The 21,807-nt window shown below is 42.2% G+C and overlaps 3 protein-coding genes across 8 annotated transcripts; all 3 read right to left on the reverse strand.

Moving 5' to 3' along the window:
- Nucleotides 1–80: 80 nt before the first annotated feature.
- LOC105701278 (sphingosine kinase 2) lies at nucleotides 81–15,841 on the reverse strand. Its single transcript, XM_012427901.2, has 7 exons — nucleotides 12,701–15,841; nucleotides 4,779–5,130; nucleotides 4,279–4,650; nucleotides 3,931–4,184; nucleotides 3,146–3,244; nucleotides 2,909–3,048; nucleotides 81–2,762 (listed from the first exon to the last, which is right to left on the reverse strand). Exons 1-7 carry the CDS (start codon nucleotides 13,233–13,235, stop codon nucleotides 2,574–2,576), a joined length of 1,941 nt encoding a protein of 646 aa, XP_012283324.1. The 5' UTR covers nucleotides 13,236–15,841; the 3' UTR covers nucleotides 81–2,573.
- Nucleotides 15,842–16,416: 575 nt separating this feature from the next.
- On the reverse strand, nucleotides 16,417–19,482 carry LOC105701401 (sphingosine-1-phosphate lyase). 6 transcript variants are annotated; one of them, XM_012428125.2, is made up of 9 exons: nucleotides 19,341–19,482; nucleotides 18,856–19,007; nucleotides 18,555–18,770; nucleotides 18,271–18,479; nucleotides 17,952–18,188; nucleotides 17,641–17,850; nucleotides 17,345–17,583; nucleotides 17,005–17,272; nucleotides 16,417–16,932 (listed from the first exon to the last, which is right to left on the reverse strand). In XM_012428125.2, the coding sequence occupies exons 2-9, from the start codon at nucleotides 18,995–18,997 to the stop codon at nucleotides 16,825–16,827; spliced, it is 1,629 nt and encodes a 542-aa protein (XP_012283548.1). In that variant the 5' UTR covers nucleotides 18,998–19,007; nucleotides 19,341–19,482; the 3' UTR covers nucleotides 16,417–16,824. The 6 variants fall into 6 exon arrangements, with proteins under 6 accessions (XP_012283548.1, XP_012283545.1, XP_012283544.1 ...); XM_012428122.2 differs by lacking the exon at nucleotides 19,341–19,482 and adding an exon at nucleotides 19,147–19,331; XM_012428121.2 differs by lacking the exon at nucleotides 19,341–19,482 and adding an exon at nucleotides 19,102–19,331.
- Nucleotides 19,483–19,882: 400 nt separating this feature from the next.
- LOC105701302 (46 kDa FK506-binding nuclear protein) lies at nucleotides 19,883–21,623 on the reverse strand. Its single transcript, XM_012427939.2, has 4 exons — nucleotides 21,416–21,623; nucleotides 21,145–21,243; nucleotides 20,404–21,073; nucleotides 19,883–20,297 (listed from the first exon to the last, which is right to left on the reverse strand). Exons 1-4 carry the CDS (start codon nucleotides 21,423–21,425, stop codon nucleotides 20,216–20,218), a joined length of 861 nt encoding a protein of 286 aa, XP_012283362.1. The 5' UTR covers nucleotides 21,426–21,623; the 3' UTR covers nucleotides 19,883–20,215.
- Nucleotides 21,624–21,807: the final 184 nt, after the last annotated feature.

Here is a 21,807-nt window from a genome sequence, read left to right on the forward strand (position 1 = left end):
TCTGCTATTTATATCTCTTATGTATCAAGTCAACCCTTTGAATATCCATTTTTTTTTACAACTGAATAAAAACTAGGAGACCTGTTTATCGGGGTTACCTTTATTTTCAATAATGCATTTTAAATTTCCAATAACAAGTGCACAAATGTTGGAACCTATCTTTTAGGAAATAGATTCTTAAAAATAAATTGAACATACTTAAAATATGTTCGAACCACAGCTTTCGGCTTACAGTGGAAACTGAAGCACGAATATAATGCTGTTCGATGATGTATTTTCGCAGTCCATTGATTAGTCATTTTATAATTTCCCCAACTAGAAATTTTCAAGTTACTCTATACTTTATCTGTAGTGGGCAAAATTCATAGTAACGCATGAGAAATATAAAATTTATCTCATAATTAATAACTATATAGGATGACTTGGAATTATTCGACTAAATGTACATACATATAAGGCGGTGTGAGACACTATAAGAACGAAAAGAAAACAAAAAAGCATAATGCTCATTTGCAATGCTTATATCTTATAACATCAACGATGTTTCTCTTGTCTCTTTTCAGCCCTGCGTACCTGTTCATCCAAGAACAGGTGCATTTTAACATTGTCCACCTTCAGTGGTGTTACGGTCATACAGGAGTCAGTTTCATCGAGTAATTCCCCATTGCTGAACTCGACCGTGAAAAATTGCATTTTCATGTACAATTTCTGCCATTAAAGCAAAAATGACTAACAATACGTAGTAGCAACTCGTTTCCTAAGAAGCTCCTGAAACATCTAAATATATAGTACAAATATCACCTGGTTCATCTTGGCACCAAGTTTCTAAAATTACACCGTAGACTACAAATAAACCATTTCATAGAAAAATTGTCTTGGAAAACAAACGAAAACTTTGCAATATAAAATGTTTTTTTTTTGTTTACGAAATTGGCGCAGGAGGTAAGCCTTGATAAAGCGTACCAAGAACAATTGACGTAGGGAATTAGAACAGGCTTCAGAAAACTGTACGTTTCCATGCATTTCGGTGATTGATTAAAGAAGTTACTAAAGTAAATAAAAACCGTCGGAATTTCTTGAACAAAAACACCTATAAGAAGAGTCCTGAATTTTAAATTTAAACGAAGCCTGTTACCCCTTTGTGCTATTTATTCAAGACTTACTCCCATTTTTGTCTTATATAGTAACAAAATATTTCAATCGAGGTATATAAGTAGCTTAAAAAAGATCGAAAGTGAGCTATTTAACAATATCTGACTCACGACGGCAGGTATTCTCGAATAACTATAAAAATCCTTATAGAACATCACACCATGCCTGACGACGGATCTATGTACAGATGCAAGTTCATAGAATAGAAGACCCAGATGTGAGAAGAACATTGCTAAAAGTGGACATACAAATTGCGAACTTGTATGATGTGCAGCATACAATCAGATAGTGAAGGTTATCCGTTAATAACAGATGTGCAATACATTTCTAGAATCGCTGTCATTCTACGTTTAATTTAGACGCTTTACAGCCTGAACCGAGAAGCATTAGAGCTCGCACATCTAAAGTAAATTAAAACATTATTCAGTATATTGCTCGGATGAATATTTACCCAGTTTGATAGTATAACTTTGTTACGGTCAATGGGCTTCCCAGAAACGACTACAATAAGTAGTACTGATTGAAGTAAACATTGAAATTTTACAAACAACGACGGGTAGATATAAATGGTGATTGTCAGAATAGACTTCTTAAGTAAATTGTCACGACTGAACAATATATTCAGCACTCGCAGCTTAAAGTAGAACTTTGTATGTTTTCTTTTCTTCCAATACGAGTTGCCAAATATAAACATTAATAAAGTTCTTTCGTTCAAACGGGATTATTCTATAAATATTGAAATGATGCTCGAATGAAAAACCGAGAATAAAGAATGAGAATATTTTAACATTCATAATTAGATTCCTCTTCCTGCTATGATACAGTTTCGACAGCGTTTTTTAAACTGCCCGATAACGTGTTTTAAGTCCAGAAAAACTATCACGTCTATCCATTAAACCGTGTTTCCATGGAATGCGTTTTGATATAGTGATTGGAAGTTCCACAAAGTTTGTTGAATAACAATATAACAATTTGTATACATCCCATCTAATATAGATTTCTAATTGTCCTTAGCATGGATTAATAGTTTCTCTTCGACCTATAACCGCCCTTCAAATTCATTACGATTTCAATTGCAACTTGCAATTGAAAGCCACGCTTAGAACCACCTCGAGGAGCTTTAATTGAAACGTCAAATGGTTTCTACGCTACAACTAGTCATTCCATCTACCCTTCATGGAATCTGTAGAAAGCTCTTAATTGATTTACTATGTAACAACGCGTCAACATTATCTATCGCAGTCTAGCAGATTCACTGATCAAAAACCAATGAGCGTCTAACAGTTCACGGAAACGCGACACGATTTTACGAAATCGTGTCCAATAACAGACTGATTAACTCAGCGACGTGTTCGTACCAACCACATCGCTGTTTTATTTTGATTAATCTTCTCTATTAGGAAAATCCTTGAAGGAATTTATCAAGGACTCATAACTGTTGCTAGAGATGAGAACACTTCTGCTTGGATCGGGCCGTAGTCAACTTGTTCCCCGTCCACTGTTAAGTGACCCACTGTACCTTCCATGGGTTCAATTCGAAACGCCTTTACGGGAATCATCTCGACTCCTGGACAGGTCAGATGGGTCCCTGTACTCAGTCCCAGCAAAAACTACAACACGTCACGAGTTAAATAATTAATCTTCATTTTAATTATGCCCGCCGTATACCTTCACCAAACTCTAAAATCCTCAGCTACCCTCTCTCATAATTCCTCCAGTTATATTCATTCGATACATTTAACTTCAAATCGATTACCTGAAGGAGACTGGCCCTGGTGATACCTGCCCTGATGATCAGTAGCCAGATTATTCCATCGGCAAGTTTAGCACGAGGAGCGAAGAAACAATCTTGCCCCAGATGAGACTGATAAGCAGCGTGCACCATTACAAATTCCCCTAATAAAAGTGAAATACAAAAAATAGACTCTTCCACTTCGTTCGTTTTTACGTATTAATTTTGTTTACATACTAAAAATGGTCTTCTCTATTTTACCTTGAACCTGAGTCCATGTATTTGGAAGTTGGGCAGTGAGAGCAGGCAAAGTAGACGAAGGCCCATACACGACTCGATTGGAGTTCTGACCATCAGTACCTGCAAACAAAAACAGTGTCGTACAAGTCCTCCATCATTCTAAGTACTCATTCTTGAAATATCCGGTAATAGGCAAAAATATCCCATCAAAGCGGGCAATTTGCGCGGATGGTAGGCTTACGTTGAACCAAGCAGAGTCTCGTGCCAACTCTGATAGAAATACATATAGCATTATCAATGAAATTCTGGCTCGCCTTCCTGATACTACGGAGCATGGAGTCTGCAGGTATAATTGGAATAAATCAACCCACGTCAAAACAGTCTGTTGAATCGATCAATTTTCTTTCAACGAGGGTCGCGTTACGTCAGATCATCACGTGGTTAATTGTGGACCCCGGCTAACGATAACACGTAACACCGTGATTTAATGGTTAGTCATGAAGCGCTCATTCGGTAGTCCCACAACAGAACGGGCGAGCAGTGGCCTACTTTTAATGTGGAGCGTTAAATGGGAGATGCGTGCATTCATCGAAATAGTCGGAGACACGTTGAGAACGACAGGATGCAATGGATATTCTAAACCTAGCATTCACTGGAGCGAGAAACGCCAATCGGTGCTTTAAAGCATCCGCCGAGTTCTGCAAGAATTACCGCAGAAACTTCTAACAGAGGGTTCTTAAATCGTCGAGTTAGCTCACAACATACGTCATAATTAATGCATGCATGTCAGACATAAAGTTGCGAACCTTGCCTTATACCCTCGGAGTCCTCTATACTGTGATAGCTGGAAATCGAGGCAGTACTGTAGTACGCCGATTTTTTCGAAGTGGCCGAGTAAAAGCTGTCGAGCCTGTGTCTGCTCTGAGTTTCCGTCTCCAAGGCGAGACTGTCCGTGATGACCTCGTCGTCGTTATCGAAATCGTGAAACTCGTCGTAAGACCCGTTGGTTTCCCTGTCCAAGGTGTTGTGATAGCTCTTCAGCTCGCATGCACCGCTGTACCTGAAAAGCGTGCAAGGTTTACGCATTACGGTAACATCAACAGCATGGAGATATACATTTAACGGCGGAAATTCAGCTTCTTCCCTTATCTCACCTATCCAGTTGGTCGCCGTAGCTCCTCGAGTGCGATATCCTCGCATCGTCCTTGTTGTCTTTCCGATAAATGGTGCCGTTGCTCTTAACATCGGTGGACGGCAACTTCTCGCAGGGCAGGTAGGACACCTTCCCCTTGTAGGTACGAAGCCCGATGAGCCTAGCAACGCTCCAAACCGTAAATCTTTGGCCCCCTATGGCACGAAGGCTTTCGCTCTCGATATCTATGTCCGCCAAAAGACCCCAACCGATGGACAAAAAAGAGAAGACGATTTGTTTCCTGGTCTCCACGCGAACCAGGTCCATCACCGTCCTCTTCGACTTGACCACCGCAAGGGCGCTCACCAACATCGGATTATGGTCGTACGGTTCCCTGGAAAAATGATCAAACTCTTACATATTTAGATACATAAAGATCTGAGCGTTCATCTCGACTACGGTGTCGAGGTTCCTCGTGGTAATTTCGAGTTACTTAACGAGTGTCCTTAATAATCGACTTACTGTTGGGCGTATGCGATCGACTTGGCAAGTCCATTCCCGGATCCGCAAGGAATTACGCCGAGGGGCAACTCCTTCATGGCTTTTTGCCAATCCGGCCGCTCGAAGAGGCCATTCACCACCTCGAAGACAATCCCGTCACCACCGACCATCAGCAATCCGCACCATTGATAAATATCCTTGACGCGCACGAACTCCCGGGCGTAATTCGAGTGCTTCGTGATGTGCACCTCGTAAGGCCTCTCAGCTTCCGAGAGGATGGGATGAATTCTCTTCTGGAAGGTCTCCCTGCCTCTCCCGGGGCCGGATTTCGGATTCAGGAAAACGAGCAGCTTTCGTTGCTCGCCTGGACATGCTGTGAACAAAGAGCCCTCGGTTAATCCTTCCCAATCTAATCGATACTAACCATTGATAACCGCGCCACGAAGTGGAATAATAATGGTGTCTGCTATTAAAACAAGTATGTTTAAGTACCTGGCTTCCACACATTGTTTACTTTAAAAACGGAACGGAGCGTGAAAAGTTCAGCCTCGCTTGAGCCCCGTCTATTCGAAAATAAAAAGCACAGTTTCTTACAACATTCCTCGACATTAAAAATATTTAGAGCTTCAGGCAATCCAATCCTATAACAATGAGAGACGTAGTCTCTGCCAACATCGCGGATGCCGCTGTTATCAATTCCAATACTATCGAAAGCCATTACTGTGATATAAAAGTACAGGTGATGTCCTCTGCAGACGATAACAGTGTTTCTCTCTAAAAAAAGAAATGAAATAATCGCCTGGAAATTTAATCCGAGTCTATTTAATCGAACCACGAGTTTGGGATTTTTACGTGCGCAAAAATTGTCAACACTTTTTTCCCGATAAGTGATTTTAACATATTGATACGTTTGTTATCATTTCCGTGTTATGTTACCTTTTAATTGAAACCATCATACAGGTACTTGCAGACTCAGGCTAATCTGTCGACCCGCTGACCGGGGATCAAAGTTTACAGAGACGAACTTCATTGTTTTAATAGACCTGAATTGATTGATTATCGAATACGAAATTCCACCGATACTACGTCCTGCGTGCTTATCCCGCACCGAAGTCGGAGGGTCTTGATATGTTTATTTTAAATTTAGTCATGCCAGTCTAAACACAGCTCCAGTTGATGAGAGAGAATATGGTATTATTAGCCCACTACTTCAGAAGGAATTTAAATAATTATTATCTCGACTTATGATTCTAAGAGAACGTACACCAAGTGTATACGCGTAACCCCCGTCACGATAATTTCAGAATTGGTATACTAGAATGTTATATAAATCCGTGCTGATAATATGCAGGGGCAGCATTATCGGTGCACTTATCACGTGCTGGAAGAACACGTTCCTCGGCCGCATTGGTTACGGACCTAAGGCCAGAATGTTTATGAAAAATATATTCACGTGATTAGAGAATCGGACAGCATGTCAAATTAAGGTAATTTTTTCTTTCTTTCCTTTCGCAACGTCGGCCGCAATTGTCTTTAGCCGAAGGTGAATCTATTCCTTGTAATCGGGAAACTGTTGAAGCACCCGTAGTCGGACAGTATAATTCGATTTTCCATTATCAAAATATTCCCAAAATTCTCCGTTCTAAAAACTCAGGCGAATCAGACCATGGATTGCAATCTAAGTAATCTAAACATGTACCTTGAATACAGTTCAACGGTTTAAAAATAATATTACTAGTGGAACTCTCTCCTGCTCCGTTTGCACGCCTCGCTGCGCGTTCAGTGAACGTCCGTCCTTGTAAATCCAAGTTTTTCAGTTTTCTGAATGAACCGGCAATGCATAACATTCAATATTCTCCTCTCCGCGTCGTTTATTGCCTCTTCTCACGAATTCATTCATTTGTTTGTTCTCACACGGCTTCTATCACCAATATTTCTGTTACTCAAGTTCCTGTCATATCGACCGCGTCGGTTCCGGCGCTTCCAGTTTCGCCGCTCGCATCACAGATGGCGCGCGCTCAATCCGCCATAACCTCGCCTCTCCGTTCTCTCTCCCCTTAAATAGCACCAACGAGGTGTCACTTTACGTCATTGCTCTACTTTATATTGTCAATAATTAAAATCCCTCTTTACCTAGCTCGTCTATAAAAAAAGAAATATATATTGACAATACCTGTACTATCATTGCGCGTTCAAACATGACCGGCCCGGCGGCTTCCAAAGCGACATCAAAGGATTCATTGAGTAGGTTTTGCATAACTGGTAATAAGCAATCCCGTCCTCCTCTTAAGTAAAAAGGGCTAATTTTCAGAGTAATTGCAGCGTGTGCGCATCCCTCAATAATTGCGCATAATTCTGCATAACAGTACCCCTCTAAGGCAATGTTTACAACGGTTGAGTAATAATGAGGACATAATTACAGAGTATCCGTACTACAGGACACCTGTAAAGTCATCACGTATCAATCACGTAAGCTGAACAATTGCACCGAATTCGACTTGATCCAGTAACAAGCGTTTAACCCAATTATTTTCTCCCTTCGCAATAGGCGGCGCCCCAGTCGAGGCGGCGAACATATTCCCAGGGCATTTTCAATCCGTGCTAATTTTGACACAGTTATCAACAATGCCGTCTGGTTGGAGCTCCGCATCAGCATTGACCTATTCAGCTGATACGTTACAGGCGCTCGATTAAGCCGTAAATCGGGGGCCATGAAATCCTCAAATTTCCAATTAGGATCGATCAACCGTAATTATATTGCCCTTGTTACACAAAACAGCTGTTCCATGCCTTGGGCGTCTTTTATTTCTCTCTTTCTCTCTGGTTTCGTTGACACTGGCCACTGACGTCAGTCTATTAACAGCTCAGAGCGTGCACGATTTGCTGGTGTGTAATTGTCTTCACTTTCAGCCGTCTGAACAGGGGGTACATAAAAAAAGGAGGAGTACACCACCGTGAGTGCGCCCGTACTCGCACGCTATCGTGGCCGGCAAGTGTGGTGATGTAACATGGAGATTCAGATGTAACAACAAAGATAAAAGGACGTGGAAGAAGATTTATTACCCCGTGGATATTATAAGCGTCTATGCCGGTCGAAGACTGCTTGCAGAAATGAGAGATTAAGTATTACGTGGGCTTAAGTCGCTGCAATTACCCGAACCGGTTGAAAGAAGCGACAAATTTCGATGTCGATCAATTGCTATCGACCGCACGGTATGATTCATCGTTTCCTCGATACTTTATTTTGCGCCGAAGTCCCAGTCGAAGTGTAACACGAGGCCATTATTTCAGACTCGCGTACATCCGGTCGGTAAAAATAGAGGTGGAGAAGGAAACGCCCAATATTACTGCCACGATGCATGCCTATAATCCCAAACTATGCTTGCGTCAGTTTTTGAGATAAGTGTCTGGTATTGATACGCCGGAAGTTGTCAAAACAAGGTGTCAAGCAATGCCGAGTTAGCCTTGACACCGCGAAGAGGTTTTCGCGGATGTTTTGGAAATATTTCAATCATTAAACGGCCGAAAGGAGGCCACGTTACCGGGGTCGTCGATATGGAGCTCTTATCGTCTAATCAAGGGATAGATAGCTCCCTTTGGTAAGGGATCCGATGAATATTAAATATGAGTCACTGGGAGATTTATATCGTATCGGAGGCGGGGTCATTTTTTAAAAGGAGACGATTTCCAGATAGCGATCTGGCGAACGTTCAATACCGCGTGAAATGCCTCATCAAATCCAGAGGCAGGGGCTCGTTATTTAGGAGGAAATCTCATAGCCAGACTACTTTCATTCCGACTAGCATGGCTCGGTGCCCGCAAACTCGGTGGAGGGCACATTCCTCCAGTTACGCAACTAAAATAAAATCCCCGCTGGAACAAAATACCTAGGTATGTGGGAAAGTTCCGTCATTTTTTCCCGCGCTCAATAGACCTGCAGAAAGGAACAAAAAAGGAAAAGAAAAAAAAGGAAAAAATCCGACAGGACTTTCTCGCGGTCACAAAGGAAAGGGAACCGAGCGACTTGAAAAGGGCATGAAACGTGAAAATGAAATCCAAGCATCGAGACCACTCGCTTTTCCGATCCCGACATATAGTCGGCAACTCGCCCGGCTAATTAACTCCTTTTTACAGCGATGCTTATCCTCTGGTGCTAAGTACGCCGAGATAATTACTCCACAAGGGTCACCCCGATAAGCCCGTAAGGTCTGCACTCGTCGCCCAATTAAAGTGAGTTAATCTTCGATTTAAATGCCCTTCGAAGGAGTGTCACTTAAAGTTCGCATCTTCAATGCAAATGCCTGACGGAGGAGCGTCAGCACGGTCGAATTAATTTCATTCGCAATGTCCGAAAGTTATCGATAACGACGAGAGGCGTTATCGCGCGGGGAGAAGCGATAACGCTTGTACTTCGAAATTGTTACTCATTATTTTTTTTCTCTCCTTTTTCTTCTGTTTCAGATACAAGGAAGGCGTTTCGCGGTCGACAAGCCCCCGCAGACTTGCGATTCCTGTCCGCTTCCTAAGATTCCGCTTTGCGTAAGCGCGGCGCAGCCGCAGTGCGGTTTTTCCGCGCACAACGACGCGTGCTCGTGAAAGGGAACGCGCAACGGCTTTGCGAGCCAATGCCTCTTGTCCCCCCTAATTTCTATGTTGGCCGAGCCTCCAATTACTGATAACGAGAGGAAGATATGCACCGAGTGAAAGCGGCCAATTATTCATACGTAATGGATGGACCACGTGGGTCGGGGTTCATACCCGACGACGAGGAAGACGCGTTGCGATCCTCCTACGATTCTTTCGCCATGTTTTTCCGGGTTTAACCGGCACCGTGTAATGTAACACGCGGAAGAGGAATGGCTTACTATAATTACAATCCTAGCACAACGAATGGGAGATGCACGCAAGACCTGGGCTTGACTTTTCACGTGATAACCGCGTATCCGCTATCATAAGGAAGCTCGTGTTCACGGGCAAGTTATTTCCTTGCAGTCGCGTTTACACTGCCAATAAATTTGCAGATTGTATATTCGAGTCGAGCCTATCTGGCAAGAACTTGCAAAATACGACTTGGTAGAGTAATTTCATTTGGCTAGAAATTCACTGGAATTTTACTTGGGCATGGGCATTTTTCTATTTTAAAAATTCCCATTCATTTCTTCCCTCAAACTAGGGCTAGAATTGATAGTACATAACCGAGTCTTCAAAGATTACTTCACGTTATATCATGTAAAGTTCATAATTGTTAATATTTTTCAATGAATATTTTGTGAAAGTTTCAAATTATTTGTAGTTATTTCATTGAAGTTGAAGGCTGATTTGTTGCTTTCAAGGGTATTGTATTCCCTGATTGTGATCCTTGATGGGCTCATGGTCTTTTAAATCGTACGAATTTCCACGTGGGTTTTTCACGATTAGTAAAGGTAATGGCGAAGCAAGACAGGTAATTGGCGTGTATCACGGCACCTCCGGCTTCGGAACAAAGACTTCCTGAGATAGCCAGCGGCGAAAATGACCGGTTTCGATCGTAATCACCCTGGTAGAACTAATAAGACAGGAATTACTTGGGCACATGTCCTGTTAATTGTGCTTACGAAGGCCGATTACGCGCAGATCTGCGTTGTCCGTGATCGAGGATAAAAATGCAGCCGCACCTGCGTCGGTAGAGACTTTGTTCACATTGTTCACGGAATGAAAGTTCGAGTTGCAAAATGCCGGGAAATAATTTACCGCCTGTGTCACTAGGCCGGAGAAACCGACTTTGCCGTAATTCTTCAAGTCGATCGGTCCAAAGTTGCATCGTCGAGTGACGTTAGAATCGACTGCAGGAGAAAAAAAGGAAAAATCTGCACATTAACGCGGAAAAAAAAAAAGATTCGACAAGGCCTCGAGTGATACATACCGGTTATCACATTACAGTAAATAACCGGTTATTACATTACAAGAAAGCTCGTCTTGTTCTCCGGCCTATGAGAAACCGGAACAAGTTGCTCGAGACTTTCATTTTTTTTTCTTCTTTTCCAGAATCGACGCGATCGCAAACTTGACCTGCAAGCATGTAAATTCCATGAAGCCGTTTTGCCTCAGGTGAACGGCAACAAGAATCGCGAGTACTCGTTCGCGATAATACGTGTTACAATCGACGCATGTCCCCGCATAATAAGCGATAAACAATTACGAGCAATTAAAAAGTAAAGTAAAATTTAGGTTTGGGAAAGTAAAATCCCGGAACGCTTGGGCGAGGACTTCGAAGATTCATTTCATTCATTACCAGGCCTCGATCCACTTGGAAATGGGACAATTAGCGGGGAGAAGATGATTTGGAAAATTGTTATACGAGTTATTAAAATCGTGGAGTGGAGTTCTTCGCCATTTTCAAAATGGCGGCTCTCACCTAGGCGAGTTTGAGACCTCATCGTGTGGCAACTCTAATGGACGGTAAATACGAGTTCCAGGGTCGGCACTATTGCAATATTTTGATGAACTACAACGGTCTACCAAAGTAAACGGGAGCATCTGTATAAATGGCCGGCCGCGAGCTATAATTCAAGCCACGGCGCAAACAACGACCACTCGGTTTGGCCTCTCGAAACCTTGAGCCATTGAACGGCCCTGAGATGTTCGTAGCTGTCGACGTACGCCGACGTGAATTTACGGCTAAATATTCCCTATCACCATCGACAGCTCTCGATCGATACCAGGCATCGATGTTCCGGCCTCGTATCCTCGAAATTGCGCTCTCGGAATTTTGCGTGGCGCCCAAAATTGCGTTATGTCCCCCCCTCCCTCGAAAAAGTTCCGCCGAAGAAGTGTTAGGCAGACGAAATGTGTGTCAGGATAAAATAAGATTATGCAACCCTTGAGTGCGGTTAAATGACACTTGAAGAGAGACCGCTGCGTCAGGTGATCGAGGCGATGGGCACGGCATGCGCACTTGTCGAATTTTTATATATAAAATGTGGATAAAAAGATTAACATAAGGAACGATAGTGACGTAACCGACAAAGGTAAGTGCCACTCTTTAGCCGGTTATAAAGGTTTCGTCATCGTTTCCTCGACGTAATCTAATTCGCCGTGTTTTCCTTCTCAGGAGTAAATCAAAATTCGTCGGCTATTCGCAATCGGCAGTGATTCGTCGATATGAATTTGCAATTCCACCGGCTGACGCATTGGCAGGATCTTGGATTCACATCGTGCATCGACGCAGGGTTCCCCAGGGGAGACTTTTTTCCAGGACCTGTTTGCGCTCCCCGGATTTGCATACGAGACGAGAGGATAAATAATTGAGGTATCCCCGGTGGACCGAAAAAGAAGAGGAAGGATTCCGTCATTCAAGGCCTCGCGTTACGGCAACTGGGGTCGAGGATCCGTGGAAATTTTGTCAATGTCGCTCCATGGCCCAGTGACAGCGACGGCGCCGCATCAGGAATGGAGAAAGAAGGTCGAAATATCGACTGCCACCGGTTCTTATTTTAGACGGTCTAATGGTGTCAACCCTGAAGACGATTAATCGCGGACCGGGCCTCAAAACCACCATGGGAATAACCACCACGAGCCAGGGGAACTGAAACGAAAGAGGATGTATCGGGTAGTTCCACAACGTCGCGGACAAATTTCTAAGGATTAAAAAAAATTCCCGTTCATTTCCCCGAAGTCAACTTACGCATTAATCGCCAGTGCATCCTCCGGGACAATTGAGCATCTTAGATTACTTCCCATAATCGCCGTGGAATTATTATTCATAATCACTCATCCAATTGAATCTCGGAAAACTGTGCTCAGGAATCAGAATTCCCCCTCGAGTTTCGGGAACGACCCAACACGCTCCTGATTCCCGAATCCGGGGCCAAATGTCGTTGCTCTTCAAGGTGGGGCGCCAATTATCCGGGATAATTAGCGCCCCACGTGGTTAGTCTAAGGTCTCGTTAGTCTTATATCCTTACCGCTGAGGAGAGCATCGAGGTTCCCGTGGCTGGGGCTCATTAGGTTCTTCGGCACGGGCACCTTGGCCACGAGGCACTTGATGGCGAGCCTCCACCTGCTGGCCTCCCTCAGGTTGTCCTCGTACCTGTCGAAGCTGCGGAACCTGAGAGTGACAGTGGTCCTCTCTCGTCGTCGGCCGCCCTTTACGCGGCTCTTCTTCACGGTGTAGGCATAAATGTAGAGATAAGCCGAGGTATCGTACTCGTCGTAGGGCTGGAAGGCCTCGGTGGACTCGACGAGCCTGAGCTGCGCCTTGGAGGCCCCAGGTCGGCAGGCGCAGCTGCTCTTCCCGGCGAGTCTCTTGGAGCGCATGCACCTGCAGCCGACGATGTCCCCCAGGCTTATTGTCTCGGTCTTGGTGGATCCGTTGCTCTCCTTCTGCAAGCTGAGACCCTTCTCGGTCAGCTTCACCCTGTATATCGTGTTCTTCTTCGAGGTGATGTAGAAGGTCTCCTCGAGGACCGTGCTGACGCGTACCTGTGCGTCCTCCGCCATGATCTACGACATGCAGGGACTGCTCCGGAGACCTAAAAACTTCCCCAGGATTTACCGGGCCAAACTTTCGATGGACCTGTCCATCACCTTCGATCGTCCTCCACCAGGTCGAGCATCCCACGTTCCCGGTTTTAGTTCGAATCGACCGATTCGGTCGGTACCGATCAGCTGATTGATCAGCTGACCCGACCCAGCCGGGGCATCGACTCGCCGCGCGACTGTTCACCCGATGTCTTCGACAACTCCGATCGTCACCGATTCGATATCTGATATCCTATAATTTTAATCCCCTCTCCCAAGGTGTATCGAGTTGCCTTATCAGTCGCACTTCCGCTGGACGTCGCTTTCAATTCAGCAGAGCATTGTTCTCGGATAGTCGCATGGTATAATTTCTCAGTTTGGATTCTAGGCCTCCTTAGAGGTGTTTCTTCTTTATCCTTCCATTATCCAATATATTCTTCGATATCTGACCTAGTGTGGCACTGGCGCTCTCAGACCGTTAACCCTTGTCAAAAGTAATCGCACCTCGCCAGATCGAGGAGGACGTTCGGTAATCGGTCCTCGTGTTTCACCACTCGACTGTATCTCTCCGTTGGATCGATCCGACCCTCTTTCCGGAGCTGTCTTGTCGGAGCACGAGTTTCCGATAGATTGATTCAATCGTAGTTATCCGCGCATCGGCGGAATCTGCACTCGGGTAGTAATGAGCTTTGATTTTTCGCTACGTAGACGATTGACGCCTCAATGCCGCCAAATGCGATAAATCTAATTGACGCCTGTTTCTGCGGTTTGTTTATATAATGGGCTAATTTAAACCCTCCGATCCCAGAACCCTCGACGACGATCGATCGGAACCAGTTCGCTCGTCCAAAGGGCGGCTGCTTTACACCGTTCAACTCTCAAACAATTATTATATTATTTTATTTCCTCATATTCTACCGAGCGGTCCCGATTAAACCCTCCTCGAGTACTGGGGGAAATTACAATACCGCTTGAAAATTACGGCCGCACAAAATGAACGGCGTATCGATAAATCGATCGACACTCTTGGCACCCTAGTTACCGGAAATGCCCTTATCACGCTTCGTCCTATTACGCAATCTGCGATTGTCTTTTAGTTTCGCCGATTAATGGCGATTAGTATGATCGAACCTTCCCAGTGGACCTCGTATTACCTCCGGATCTCTCTGATTACGACTCGATCTTATCGTCTTCTCTCTCTCTCGGTGCATAATCGGTGCACCTTGCTCGATCGGTAACCCTTGAGTCCTCTTGAATCGGCCACGGAGATACCGATAGCGGCTTCCTCTCCATTCATCGGTCAAAGTTTTGGGGAACAGCTCGTCCGGGTCGAGTCGGAAGGGAACACAATGTTCGATATCGAGTGCTCAAAATCTCCCGCTGTTCAATCATTGGATTCCATTCTCCATCGTTAACGACCAGCAGAAATCAGTCGGGGCCGAAGAGACCGGGAATTTCAAAGAATTGAATTATGATTGATTATCGAATCGCCGGCGTTTACCTCCAAGCGTCTCTTCGCCTGATCACGGCACCTTGTCCTCGCGTAATCGCTTTAATTCCCTCTCCACGGAATTAATGGAGCACTCGATTGAAAGTATTGAAATTCCTCTATACTCGTTCTTCGGGGAACTGATGCAGCACCTGATTGAAAGTATTAAATTCCACGATCGGCGATTAGGCATGGAACAATCGGAGAATCTAAGCGTTTACCTCGAAACGTCTCTCCGGATTATCACGGCAACCTGTCCTTATGTAATCACTCTCCTCTTTGTTCTTCAGAAAATTAAAGAAATACCTGATTAAGAGTATCGAATTCAAAGATCGGCGATCAACTCCCGAACAATCTAGGAGTCTCTTCGGTTATCAAGGTAACCTGTCTTCACGTATATCACTCCTCTTCGTTCACAGGTTTAATCGAGCGCCCGATCGAGAGGGTCGAATCTCTTGGTCAGGTCTCGAATCTCGATCTGAAACAGGTGGACCGATAACTGACGGCGATCGGCAGCAAATCGTTCAGGGGCATTCGCTCAGAACGGCGGTTTGGTTTTCGCTCGCAATTTCGAGGCCCAGACGGGGACCGACGAAACCTTCGGTCTACAAAACCTTCGGCGATCGCTAGGGGCAGCTGTCCTGCGTTGCCGCGTTTCGCGCGGGCGAATTCGCAGCGGCCGGGATGCAGCGTGCAGCCTAAGGAACGATTTCGGCCGGCTCGAGTCGGTATCGACGGGTATCGTCAATCTTTCAATTGAGACCGAGTTCACTCCTCGGTTCGCGAGAAGATCCGGCTCGGCGAAACGGGGCGAGAGGGGCGAAGGAACGGGGTTCGGCGGGCAGCCCTCGCGAGCGTCAGAGTGTGCTTCCGGGCGACGTTCGATCAGCCGGGGAGAAGTTCGTTCTGGACGAAACAGGGCATGCTAGTCGCGGCCCGGCCACCGAATTAACCGTCCTAGGTCCTCCGAAATCGCGTCTTTGACGCTTTCTCGGTACGCGGCGGGACGCACGGTAAATAAAGGGACACTTCACTGGAGGATCATACCACTCGGCGTAGACTGTTCCGCCCACTGATGCCGACCTCCGCACTCCGCCACGCTCCGGGCCCGACTGCTCGCGCTCGCGTGCCTTATGGCGATTAATAACACGCCGCGCTCGGTGCGAAACCTAACCGCCGACCGTGGCGCCATCTCCACGCGGTAGGTACAAGCATCTATCGCGGACGGCACTAAAGGTACTCGGGTGAAGCACTTAAATCGAATCAATCGATTCGGATGACATCTTTTGGAACGGTACTCCAGCGAAATGAAAATGTCAGGAAATTTGGCATGTGATTCGTGAGAACGGGATGTTCTGGTACTCTCTTCGAATTTTAATAAGAAAATTGGTTTCACTTAGAATGGACCAATATCAAAATGGCGTCCGATTCTTGCATCTCATATTTCGATCAATATATCATTCCTGATGGAAATACGTGAAAAACGAAAGTGTAAGGAGCGTTGCTCGATGATTTGGAACATGCTGGTAAGAAAGAAACGCGCGGTTTAACCTGTTGAAGACAAAAATTGTCTTATAAACGATATCTTACCGACTGATGTAGGTACAAACATTCGTATTCAAAGTTGAGCTGTCCCTTGTCGTGAGAAGTGTAAATGAATAACATACGGTATTCAAGGTATACATAATCTATATGTAGTAGTTTTATATGCATACACGCACGTTATAAAATGATCACATCCATTTATAATATATCATATAAGTGATTACCGTTTCACCAAAATTTGTATGAAAATTGTACATCAAAAATCTTATTGTAATCATCGAATCCTAAGTCTTATGATAATCATTGAGCAATATTTGCATTGTACCTGTATAAATATTTTTTGAAATATATTTTGTAGTGTTTCAATATGAAACAGAAAAATTGTCTGGGAAGTACATACACGTGTACAAATATATACACTACTTTAAATGGAAGCTCAAATGATTAGTCATGTCTAATTCGATAACTCCAATAAATGGACGTTTTGTAGACAGTAGTAATTTTCTAATGAATAAGTAACATTTTTCATGATTCTTAGTTGTCAGTTTCAGGAGTGTAATATACTGCATCTAAAAAGTATCTCGTGATGTCACTAACCAAACTTCGATCGAGAAGTGTTTGGCTCACCCCGTAAACAGCATACTGAAAAAAAATGGTTTCGTGAGGTTACAATTCAATTTTATTTTTAATTAAGAGATAATGATGAAGTATTACCTTTCCTTTGGCTGCTTCCTGCGGAAGACGGAGAATTTCTACTAATGCAACTCTTACATCATTCAAGAATTCATCGGCGATCCCTGGTCCTGTGTGAACATGCGTAACACATATATGAATACCACTCGGAAATTGTAACGTATTGAGATTCCAGCCTTTTAAATTCAGAGCATCACACAATCGGTAAATATCGAACTGTGTTGAACCCAGCGCTATCACAGAAGTAGCCGGCGTTCCAAAAATAAATATGCCATCCATCTTTCTCAATCTGTAATAAAAATATTTTTGGATGTTATGTAAAGATTATAATACAGTTTACATTGTTACATATCATACGTACTCTTCTTCTATATATCTAGTAGTATCTACTATTTTTTTAGTAGCTTGTAAGTAACCATCGTATCCAAAGAACATCATAGTTGCCCAACAAGCAGCAATTATGCCACCAGCACGTGAACCATTCACAGTTGGAGAACCATAAATACCACCGGGCCAATCTGTTGTCGTAGTAAATTGGTGATGTCTGTATTTCTTACTCCTATACAGGATTACCGAAGATCCTTTTGGAGCATATCCATACTGAAATAAAACAGGTTGTTCTGAAATTGTTTATAGAATTGCGTACTGATAGAATACCTTATGCGTATCTGCAGAAATACTGGTAACTCCTGGTAACCTAAAGTCAAATTCTCCAATTTTGTATCCCAATTTGGACATAAAACAAATTAAGAACCCTCCTAAACAGGCATCCACGTGTACTGGAATGTTGTAACGCTTTCCTAATTCTGAGATGGCTTCAATATTGTCCATTGTGCCGTATGGAAAATTTGGTGCAGATCCTACAAGCTACGCAAATCACAAATACATTATTTGTATGTTTAAATATTATTCACAAAATTCCTCCAGGAATATTTTCTTTAACAAAATCACTTAAATAAATTTCTTACCATTATAGTATTTTTGTTTATTGCACGTTTCATAGCTGCGATGCTAACTGTATAACTATGGGGATTGACAGGAACTGTTAGTATCTTGATTTTTAAATATTGAGCAGCTTTATCAAAGGCGGAATGTGCCGTTACTGGCATGACCAGGTTCGGACGTGTAATGCCTTTCACTTCTTTTGCATAATCTCTGTATGCTTTACATGCAAGGAGAATGGATTCTGTGCCACCAGTTGTCATCTAAATACCACTTGTTAATAGGTCAGTTGGTAATTTAATTAAACTATGTACCAAATTACTGAAATTAGCAGGCAGTACTTACCGTTCCACAAGAGTCAGCATTACCATTAAATAAGTAACAGGTTGCCCGAACCACTTCTGCTTCCATTTTACAAATTCCTGGGAATACATCAGCATGCAAAGGGTTTGTATAAGATGCAATCCTATAAACGTCTGCAATAAGATTCTGGAGCACACCATCATCTCTATACACAGTTCCTGATACTTTACCACCATGCCAATCATAATCACCTACAAAATAATACATTCCTTTAAATCACGAATAAATACATTTTAGAAAACGAAACATAATTATATACATCATACCTAAGTGTACAGATGTCTTAACAAGGGAAACGATTTCAGCCGAGCCAAGACCTTCTGATGGAAGTTTCGTAATAAATGGGATACCTTTAACCCTTTGCATAGCTTGTTCCTGAAACGTTCTGTTTAGAACATCTAATTCCTTATCCACTTTATTTTTAATAGCAGGAATATAGCGTCCCCATTTAAATATCTGCTTTTTTCCTCGTTCCATAAGACCTCAAAACCAATACATCTTACGTTAAAAAATAATTACAAGAAATCCATTACATATACTTCCCGATGCGATTAAAATTTCACTTACTTTCATCTTGAAATATAAAATCTCGAAGCCAAATAATTGTAAAGACAGTAGTCGATGTTATCGTCACGATTTGCCATGGTTCTTTGTCTTGAAAAGCATTATTCAGAAAACCTTTGAGAGCATCGACATAAGGAATGTACATTTTTATTTACCTGAAATCAGAAGAACAAAAGTAAATATTATTCATGTGCACACTTTAACGATTAATACCACTTTCTCTAACACAAGTCACCTGAATTCACTGACTAAGAATCACTGGACAGTTTCTGAGACCTGCTAGTATTTAAATACCTAAGCGATAATCTAAAAATAATACATTCGGCTTTCCAAGGAATTCGAGATAATGGAATTGTATGTTCACTAGCGATAACCAGAGTCCAACTAAGTTGATACATGTAGTTCATGCTTAAGATAATTTAACGAAAACGGCCTTGTCAACCACGTCGTGGAAATATGCGTTTCTCCATTTATCTCCATTTACGTACATTTACGCATTTCAGTCGCATGGTATTCTCATCATTGATCAATTCAAATATAAGAAGTATTTCTTGTAGATAAGGATCAACCACATTGTAGTACCTAACCCCAATTAAAGGTGGTGCACTTTATCCAGCTTCAACTCCGTTTCGAGCGAACACTGCGATTGGTGTGTTGAACGCCAACCTTTATTCAAAAAATTTAACGGTTAAATTTTCAGTAACGATTATCGAAAAGCACGCGGTATAACAAATGATCATTCAAGTTCTGTTATTTATTAAACCCCAGTATTCATTTTCCTAAGTCGGCTATCAATGTCAACTAACCAACTATAATTAGATGTTTCGATATCTTCCATTCCACTCTACATGGCATTGTTCTCATATTTTTTTTTTTTAAGGAAAACGTCCAAATTAAAAGGCTTTCTATCCCTCACACCAAATTTCTAGTAAAAAAGAATACATTATTTTCGTAATGGTTAAAAGTGATATTGTCATTAGGTACATGTATAAAGAATGAATTTATTTGATGGTAGCTATCTTTATTTAAATTCAATGAAAAATACGTTTATTGATTACATCTAATAAAAAAGTACAAAATATAATCAATCATTTTATATGTCAAATGATGAATATAGTTTTTCAATAGTTACACCAAAAGGAAAAAAAAAATTGAAACATTTCTTAAACTCTCGTAAATACGAATCAAATTTGCATTTTCTACTCTACCAATTGTAATTAAATCTAATTCAAATCGGAATTTAACTGAATTAAGTTTACAGAATGATACAGCATGACAATGATACATATTGTTTATAATAGAAACTTAAACAATACACTTATCCTTAAATAATAAATAATAATTACTTGTAAATTCAGTAAAATTAATGAACATTCTTAAGCTCTACTTCAAATACGAGTGTGCTGTTTTCTGGTATGATAGGTAGTGATCCTTTGGCCCCATATCTGTAAGAAAAATATGCATTTAGCAAAAGAATTTGCTAAAAAAAAATTAAGTATTTCAATTATATTCCAAATCAGAACTAAACAAATCTAGCATAATATTATTTACCCCATGGCTGGAGGAATTGTAATTCGTCTCTTGCCACCAACTTTCATTCCAGCAATCCCAATATCCATTCCTTTAATAACCTCACTCTTTCCAAGCCGGAATTTGAAACCATTTCCAGATGTTGTAGAATCAAATTTCTTACCATTCTTCAGTCGACCAACATAATAAATGGAAATGAATTTCCCCTTCTGGGCAGTAAGCCCATCACCTACTTTCAGGTCTTCAACTTGTATTCCATTTTTTATAATTTTTGGCTTTGATTCCTGTTTATTATCGATATCATTTGATACTTCTTCCTTTACTTTATCCTTCTTCGCTATTTTAACTTTTGCTTCTGCCTTTGATGATTCCAAATGTTTCCTTTTTGACTTTTTACTAATTAATGGTGGTATATCTTCATCCTCGTCTTCGTCCTCGTCATCTTCTTCCTCCTCATCATCCTCTTCATCTTCTGCTTCCTCCTCTAACTCATCAAGATCTGAATCATCTCCTTCAGGAAGTAAATAACCCGTTAAATGTACATGTCCTTTTCCATTAGATGAAAACGCAATTTCTGTTCCTTTCTGAAAATTTAAATCCAATGGTGCTTGCCAAATCGATCCATACTTCAGACAGCAGAGAAGATAGTTTCGATTGTCATAATATAACATCACTTGTACTACTTGACCAGCTGAAATTCAAACTCATGATTAATATAGTTTCATTTATTGGCAAATCACATTAACTAAATGCAGAACGTACCACCGGTTTCACCAGTCGATGAATCTAAAGCTGCCATCGATACATGAAACGATTTCTCAACGGTTTGCGTATACCGCTTGTGTGGCTCCATAATTAGTCCTACCAAATAAACAGAAAGTCGAAGTTCAATTACATTTTAAAAACTTTACAGGATTGTCCATACAAAACTACATTTTTCAAGAACACGTGGTTAGCCATTTCGAATATTTTACGAGGCGAATATTAATCTTAATAGATCAGAAGCTTTATCAATGCCAGCATTTTTACGTACCCCAAAACATTTTGGAGAGTGGTTTTTTATAACCCCAGTTATAAAGCAAATATAGGCGAAGAAAATTTGAATTTCCCTTCAGCCAACGTAACTGAACGTAACGGCGAACGGCACCGAATGGAAAAGATAGATCCCCGGCTAAAGAAAGTCAAGTATGGAACGACCGTGGAACTTTATTAGACAGGATGACAGAAGTGCATTCATATCGTGGCGTACTGGCGTTGGAAATTGTAAGTATATATACTAAATAAGGAGTAATCCATTGACCATAGACCAGTTATGGACACAGAACAACAAGCGCACTTTCCATTAGAGTCAACTTGACGTTGAAACCGAAAATTATCTAATCATATGATGTTGCTACACAAATTTCTATCAGTCTGAAGACTATC

The sequence above is a fragment of the Orussus abietinus genome, unplaced genomic scaffold (assembly GCF_000612105.2).
Source record: "Orussus abietinus isolate OABI.00-Male unplaced genomic scaffold, Oabi_2.0 scaffold28, whole genome shotgun sequence".
In the NCBI taxonomy this organism is placed as follows: Eukaryota; Metazoa; Arthropoda; class Insecta; order Hymenoptera; family Orussidae; genus Orussus; species Orussus abietinus.

Bases quoted from the DNA above. Each gene is read 5' to 3' on its own strand.
- LOC105701278 (XM_012427901.2), bottom strand. From the start codon at position 13,235: ATGGCGGAGGACGCACAGGTACGCGTCAGCACGGTCCTCGAGGAGACC. The intron at 5,131-12,700 runs GTAAGGATATAA...CTTTGTTCACAG, and splicing joins CCTCGATGCTCTCCTCAGCG to CATGTCCAGGCGAGCAACGA. The intron at 2,763-2,908 runs GTAATCGATTTG...GACGTGTTGTAG, and splicing joins CCAGGGCCAGTCTCCTTCAG to TTTTTGCTGGGACTGAGTAC.
- LOC105701401 (XM_012428125.2), bottom strand. From the start codon at position 18,997: ATGTACATTCCTTATGTCGATGCTCTCAAAGGTTTTCTGAATAATGCT. The intron at 18,189-18,270 runs GTAAGTACTGCC...AGTGGTATTTAG, and splicing joins ATGCTGACTCTTGTGGAACG to ATGACAACTGGTGGCACAGA. The intron at 17,851-17,951 runs GTAAGAAATTTA...TGATTTGCGTAG, and splicing joins TAAACAAAAATACTATAATG to CTTGTAGGATCTGCACCAAA.
- LOC105701302 (XM_012427939.2), bottom strand. The intron at 21,074-21,144 runs GTACGTTCTGCA...TTTGAATTTCAG, and splicing joins ATCGACTGGTGAAACCGGTG to CTGGTCAAGTAGTACAAGTG. The intron at 20,298-20,403 runs GTAAATAATATT...TTTTTCTTACAG, and splicing joins ACAATTCCTCCAGCCATGGG to ATATGGGGCCAAAGGATCAC.